Source organism: Panthera tigris, chromosome D3 (assembly GCF_018350195.1).
Source record: "Panthera tigris isolate Pti1 chromosome D3, P.tigris_Pti1_mat1.1, whole genome shotgun sequence".
Lineage (NCBI taxonomy): Eukaryota > Metazoa > Chordata > Mammalia > Carnivora > Felidae > Panthera > Panthera tigris.
The window spans coordinates 30,559,828-30,567,781 of record NC_056671.1 but is presented as its reverse complement, the minus strand read 5'-3'; the positions used below and the strand labels follow the sequence as shown (position 1 = coordinate 30,567,781).

The window sequence follows — 7,954 nt, the reverse complement described above, 5'->3', positions numbered from 1 at the left end:
ATAAATGGAGAGATAAACCATGTTCACAGATTAGAATATTGCAAATGGCTAAGATACCTGTTTTCCCCAAATTGATCTGTAGATTCACCATAACCCAATCATGAACCCAGAAGGCTTTCTGGTAAATTGACAAGTGATTCTAAAATGAGTATCTAAATGGGAAGAACCTAGAATAGCCAAAGCAATCTGGAAAAGAAAAATGCTGGATAAATTATACAACCTGACTTCAAGAATTAATATAAAACTTCAGTAATCAAGGCACTGTGGCATTGGCTTTAGAACAGAGAAACAGATCAATGCACAGAAACAGAGCCACACACAAATTGTCAATTGATTCTTTGACAGAGGTCCCAAATTAATCCTGTGCTGAAAATGTAGTCTTTTTACTAATGATGCTGGGACAACTGGATGGATAATTATTATGGGAACATAATGAATTTTATCCACACTTCTCAACAAATATAGATCTATGGATCATAGACCCAAATGTAAAATTAAACTATTAGCCTTGAGAAGAAAACATGGATGGATTTTTTTGTGATCTTAGAATAGGCAAAGACTTCTTAGGGAGGACACAGAAAACACTAGCCAAAAAAAAATATAAATTTGATTTCAAAACTTCGAAAACTTCAGTTTGTCAAAATACACCATTAAGAAAAGGCATACAAAGCCCCACACTGGGAGGATTAATAATAAGTTGTACTTTTACATAATAATGATATAGGAAGTATAATGAAATTAATATTCCATTTATATTATAATATATAAAATACTTGAATTCCAGGCATAAACTTCTAACAATGAAACAAAAGGAAAAAATAACTGGAGAGTTATACCTTATGCTTGATTGTATAGACTATAATAAAGACGATAACACTTCCTAATTTAGTGAAGATATTTTATTTATTTATTTTTTAATGTTTATTCATTTTTGAGAGAGAGAGAGAGACACAGCAGAGACAGAGCATGAGCAGGGGAGGGGCAGAGAGCGAGGGAGACACAGAATCTGAAACAGGCTCCAGGCTCTGAGCTGTCAGCACAGAGCCCAATGCGGGGCTTGAACTCATGGACCACGAGATCATGGCCTGAGCCAAAGTCGGATGCTTAATCGAATGAGCCACCCAGGGGCCCCTAGTAAAGATATTTTAATGTAAGACTAATTAATTTTTCTCAGGATATTTTAAGTAACATTTTTATTTATTTATTTTTATTTTTTTCAATATATGGAGTTTATTGTCAAATTGGTTTCCATACAACACCCAGTGCTCATCCCAAAAGGTGCCCTCCTCAATACCCATCACCCACCCTCCCCTCCCTCCTACCCCCCATCAACCCTCAGTTTTAAGTACCATTTTTAGATGGGATTTCCAAGCCAAGGAAACATGCCTTTGTTTTTAGTTTATTGACTATTTCAAGTAGTGTGTTTTTACCAGATTGGATTGTGGCAAGCAGGAATTCTATAATTGGTCTTTGATTTGTTAGTGGATATTCAAATAAACCTTCAAAAAAAGGTTAAGAATACTGGAATAAAAATTAGGCCATGAGCAGCCCCAAATACCATAACAAGAAACATAATCTTAAAAAATATCCTGAAGATGTATGCTTTAGCTGAAGATAAAACACCCACCCCTATTACTGTTGAAACTGTACTTTGTAACACTGGGTAGCCTAGCAGATACAATGCCTCAATTATTTTTTGGTTTACTGAGGGCTTAGACCTGGAAAAAAATGCGTAAGAAATGTGTGCAGAAAAATCGAAAGAAAACCCTATACAAATGACAAGATTAATCATGGATATGGAATCAAGATTGACATTCCAGAATACCATGAACCCTATTACTCCCACAATCACAGAAGCAATAGCAAAAGTTACCCACAAGGAACACAGTGGATGAGGAATGAACAATAAGGAAACAATGAACATAGCTGAGGATGCAACAATGACATTTCGAACAGTGTTTTTTTTTTTTTAATTTTTTTAACATTTATTTATTTTTGAGACTGAGAGAGACAGAGCATGAACAGGGGAGGGTCAGAGAGAGGGAGACACAGAATCTGAAACAGGCTCCAGGCTCTGAGCTGTCAGCACAGAGCCCGACGCAGGGTTCGAACTCACATCCCTCACGGACCACGAGATCATGACCTGAGCTGAAGTCAGCCGCTTAACCGACTGAGCCACCCAGGCACCCCGAACAGTGTTTTCTAGTATTGCAGTGTAATGATCAAAATATGTGAATGCCGGGCTGTACACCATTAGGGGAATTTCACACTTTTCGGCTATGCTTCGTAACTGGAATAACATCATCTTCTTATTGGTTGAAGAAGAAACGCCAATGGTCTGAATGAAGCCCCGGGAAGCAATGATTTCATGTGAAGATGAAATATTAATATCATACATAAAAAGTGTAAAATTTGTTTAAAAACTGGGCAAACTGTTTATGAAAGTATTCTTATCATTTACATCTTGCCCGCTATTTTCCATATATTGCACATACTCTCGTAACCAAAACTCTGTAACATTTTTATCTACATAGTCACTGTTTTCCAAATCTGCCAGACATTTTTTTCCAGTTTTTGCCTAGCATCTTTATCCCAGTAGTCAAGAGTTTCAGTAACAATAACCATAACCCTGGGGCCATAATCCGAAAAATAGTCTTCTTCTACGTTAAAAAATGGTGTGATGTAGGAATCGTCACTTGCCAAATTTTGAAGGTCTAACCCTTCCTGCACTTGGAAACACCCATATATACTACTAATGATGTACAAAATGTATAGAAGCACTACAAACAACTTGGACTCAGTGCTTGTGAGAAAAGGGCCAAAATAGTCTCTGAAGAACAAATTCATTGGATGGACATCAGTTTCTTGTTCATCTGGGAGAGAATCACATGGGACACAGCAGGACTTTTTAAATGAAGAACACTTTTGGTCAGGAGTTTCTGGCTTTTTCAACCAGCGTGGACAGACTACTTCTCTTTTACCATCCAGGGCCATAAATGCTCCAAAACAGGTGATGTTATAAAAATAACAAAAGAGCAGGGTTGTTCCTGTATAAGTGCAAAAGTATTGTACGGACCCAAAAGAGGTCATAATCCCTGTATAGAAGGCCAGGACGTTGGTGATAGTGGTGGTTGTAATGGACACTGCCACTTTGGAATAGACACTGGACAGCCGCTGTTTGATGTTATCCATGAGGCTGGTCTTCTGCCAGGCAGAAATCATTATAAACATGTCATCAACCCCAACACGTGTTAAAAAAACAAAGAAACAATTTGCATACATATTAATATCTATGAAAAATTAAACACATAAACTCGAACCATCTTCTTTTTCCATCTCTTAGATCTTATTTATCTTACCTGATCTGTGCTTTGATACTACTACTTTCTCTGTCACTTTTCTCTGGTTGCTTCTGAATCCACAACAGAATCCACCCCTTCCTCTGTAATAACTCTGTGCTTTATTCATACTCTTATTATTTGTACATAGCACAGGATACTCTACTCCTACTCTTCATTTAGGGTGTTGTAATGATGAGTCAGGAAACATGTTGTAGGTGTTAGTCGAAGCAGGATTAGCATTGTATCTTTGATTCTACTGGATGACTTGAAAGACCATTTTCTCTCATAAACCATCTTAATGAATGCACAAACACACGAAGCCAACATTCTGTTGCTTAAAATATAAACTGGACTTATCTATTCTACAGTTAGCATCTAACCAGCAATGTTTGCACCTCTCTCAAGATTTCTACTAGAGTTGACACTACTTTCACTCATGTATACCTTTGTTCCCATGTATATTGATGCAAACTCAATAAAATAAATAAGGAAATAAACTGCAATAAAATGCTGATCTAATTTCAATTTGGGGGGATCTTGTGCATGGGTTACATGGGAGGGTACTGGGAATTGCAACTTTGCCTCTGATGTTTTACAGGTATGATCAAGAAGATAGAAGAATCTGTATTGACACAAGTCTAAACATTCTGTCATAAACTGCATCCTGACATCCCATGGCTTACCAGCTTTGAGGATTTCACTTGGGCTCAGCAGCACAAAAGGGAAGAATCAGAAGTACTAGGGACCAAGAATGAACTCTTGATATGTATTAGGTATTGAAAAACTAGTTTTATGATTTATAGAAACTTATTCAGAAATTTTCCTTGAACATTTCTTGCTTGAGTTGCTTAAATCTCACACACACACACACACACACACACACACACTCCTATGTACACACGGACTATTCAGTGCTGGTTTATATTAAATCAATTATATACACTTTAACTATAGTTGTTTATGGCTGTGGGGAATACTGAGTGGCTAAGCGTGGGTGCGTACTAGGTAGGTGTGTCCTGAAGAGTTAGAGTAAATAAGTTTACATCCAGCAAACAGCTTTTCCACTGTCTCCCCATGGAAACCAAATACTATTCCTTCTAAGTTCCTTATTTTCTAAAATGTAGAATGGATAAAGAATATGTGGTTTATATATACAGTGGAATACTACTTGGCAATGAGAACAAATGAAATCTGGCCATTTGCAGCAACGTGGATGGAACTGGAGGGTATTATGCGAAGTGAAGTAAGTCACGCAGAGAAGGACAGATACCATATGTTTTCACTCATATGTGCATCCTGAGTAACTTCACAGAAGACCACGGGGGAGGGGGGAGGGGAAAAAAGTTACAGAGAGGGAGGGAGGCAAACCATAAGAGACTCTTAAATACTGAGAACAAACTGAAGTTTGATGGGGGGGTGGGGAGAGGGGAAAGCAGGTGATGAGCATTGAGGAGAGCACCTGTTGGAATGAGCACGGGGTGTTGTATGGAAACCAATTTGACAATAAATTATATTTAACAAAAAATAAATAATTCGTATCTCTTCAAATTAAAAAAAATAAAATATAATATAAACACCTTTGTTTTTCATGCTTATTGTCAAATAAATTCTGGAAGTACAAGAAAATGCAGACAAAAAGTGTAAACAACAGTAATTCCACCCTGCATTTTTATGTATATCCATCGAGAATTTGCTCGATACAAATATGCACATATAACTGTATCTCTCTATTTCAAACACCTGGTTTCAATACCAGCATTTTTCATTTAACATTATATATCTACCTCCTTTTGAAGACTGGATATGATTCAAAAGTATTAATATGCTGTGTTTGAGTTGACCAATCCCATGTTGATATGGAATTAGGTTTTCAAAACTTTTCCGTTCTAAATAATGCCGAAGTGAACATACTCGTTCTGCTCTTTGAGTACTTGTCTAATTGTTAAGACAAATTTCTAAAAATGGAATTGCTAAGCCAAAGATATTTGCTGTTTGATGTTTAAATCTTTTGATTTGCTGCAAAATTGGATTTAAAAAAGTGTGTAAGGGGCGCCTGGGTGGCTCAGTCGGTTGAGCACCGGCTTCAGCTCAGGTCACGATCTCATGGTCCGTGAGTTCAAGCCCCGCGTCGGGCTCTGTGCTGACAGCTCAGAGCCTGGAGCCTGTTTCGGATTCTGTGTCTCCCTCTCTCTCTGACCCTCTGCCATTCATGCTCTGTCTCTCTCAGTCTCAAAAATAAATAAACGTTAAAGAAAATTTAATAATAAAAAAAAGTGTGTAACAATTTATAATTTTCTCCCAGCAGAATGAGTATTCATTTATATACAACCTTCCTCATATCTTCAATCTTGCTAGTATTTATTAATTTAATAAGAAGACAAGGTATCTCACTTTTGGTTTAATTTGCATCCATTCATTAATTGAGAAGTCAAATTATTTTTTCCCTCTACTTCCAGTGAGGGATGTGTGTGTGTGTGTTTGTGTGTATGTGTGAACTGCCCGTTCATGTCTCTTGTCTGTGTTTTTCCATTTGGGGTACTAGATTTTTCTGCCTCTAAACACACACACTTCAATTTGATTTTCTTCTCTCCTGTCACCTCATTTTGGATCTGTGGAGCCACCTGAATATAATTATTTTGCTTAATCTAACATAAATTCCTTCCCTTATCTACCCCATACCCCCACATATACAATGTGTAGCTTCACATTTGGTTTTACTCACCTAGAATAAGAAATGGTGAATTTGTAACTATGATCACAAATGGCACCCCAATGTACAACATCAGGCCAAAGCCGCTCACCACTGCCAAGGCAGCAGAAATCACTCCCAAGGTTGCAGCCCACATTTTGTTTCATACACGGTCACACCTGTACATTTGGAGGGGAAAATCATGGAATTTGTGGTGGTAGCTTCCACACTGAAATTCGATCAGGTTATAACATTCTCTACTTGGACATCTGTTCAGAAAGCTCTTGGGCAATAATTCCCATACCTGTCTGCTGAAGACCTTTAATTCCCAGGCACTGTCCCAGACCAAGTGGGAAAAAGGGCGGAGGGAACAGAAAAGCTGTGAATCAGTACTTTTACCAAACTTCCTGAGCAATTCTTCTGCAGCTGGGCAAGTACAAATTCACTCACCACCAGTTCAGAGCCATAAAGATATACCAAATACTTCAGATGGTTAATTACACCCTGATCTTCAAAGGGTGTAAATGGAATACAACAGCAAAGGGAGGGCAAGCTCTAGCAGAGAAAGTATCCATATTCAGTGCTCTTTTCACCCACCCTTGACTCCAAGTAGCCATAGATGCAATTCTAAACAGCTCTTGTATTTCAAAACCAGTTCAATATGTATTGTGATTAACAAAATGTATGAAAGTCTCCTCCTAAAACGTTTTCAGGATTCTTGTCTACTGGTGAAGAGGGCTCTAAGAAAGTTGCTAGTAATTACAAAAGAATTAGAAATGTAGTACATTAAAAAAAAAAAAAGTTTATTTATGGGGTGCCTGGGTGGCTCAGTCAAACAACTGACTTTGGCTCAGGTCATGATCTCATGGTTTGTGGGTTTGAGCCCCATGTTCAGCTCTGTGCTGATGGTTTGGACCTGGGAGCCTGCTTTGGACTTGTCTCCTCTCTCTGTGCCCCTCCCCTGTTCATATTCTCTTTCTCTCTCTCTCTCAAATAAATAAATGTTTAAAAAATGTTGTTTACTTATTTATTTTTGAGAGAGAGCACAAGTGGGGGAGAGGCAGAGAGAGAGAGAGAGAGAGAGAGAGAGACTACCAAGCAGGCTCCACACTACCAGTGCAGAGCCTGATGTGGGGCTTGAACCCACAAACAATGAGATTATAACCTGAGCCAAAGTCAGACACTTAACCATCTGAGCCACCCAGGCGCCCCTCTAGTCCATTTTTAATAACACAGCCTGTGCCTTTTTCTTTGCTGGACCAAGAAAAATGGGAATATATAGGTAGCATTTTAAAGTACGGATTCAGCACTTTACCTACCCAATAACCACAATATTACATTTGAAAATATTGACAACCACCTCTGGTTTTATATTTTGCTTTTTTGTTAACTGCTTCAAAACAAATGACTGATACTTGTCTCTAGATATTTTTAGGAGGAGAGAGAAACTAAGTTTGGATGGAAGACTAGGAGAGTCAACTATGGAAATAGAAGCACTGATTCTAATACAGCAACATGACCATGACCTTTAGGCAAGACAACAGTAAAATAGCTAAACTTTCTTATTTTGCAAAAAAATTTCTACACCATGGTTTTATTTATTTATTTTTTTCAACACACCAGCGCTATGAGTTAAACTCAGGGCCCCAAACCAACCACATGTGCAAAATTCCAGAGCAAAAGTAAAATTCCTTGTTAGAATAAAATTTGATTATAATGAATACTTTCTTAAAACAACAATGTTGGTTTATAGCAGTTTGAAATAAGAAAGTAACAAAGATGAACTTTGAAATCAGAAAGATGAATGAGTTACATATGACATTCCATCTTTCAAGTTTCTGGATTTTTTGGTATAAAATTTTCAGATGATGTAAGGGAGGGAGTGAAGTATATTATTGCCTATAGTGACTTTATTGACTACGTG

At 37.6% G+C, this 7,954-nt stretch overlaps 1 protein-coding gene across 1 annotated transcript; it reads right to left on the bottom strand.

The window, feature by feature from the left end:
* Positions 1-1,701: 1,701 nt before the first annotated feature.
* On the bottom strand, positions 1,702-3,231 carry LOC122232382 (patched domain-containing protein 3-like). Its single transcript, XM_042961560.1, is given in 3 exon segments — positions 1,702-1,718; positions 2,149-2,563; positions 2,566-3,231. Coding segments are annotated over 3 exon segments (1,098 nt in total).
* Positions 3,232-7,954: the final 4,723 nt, after the last annotated feature.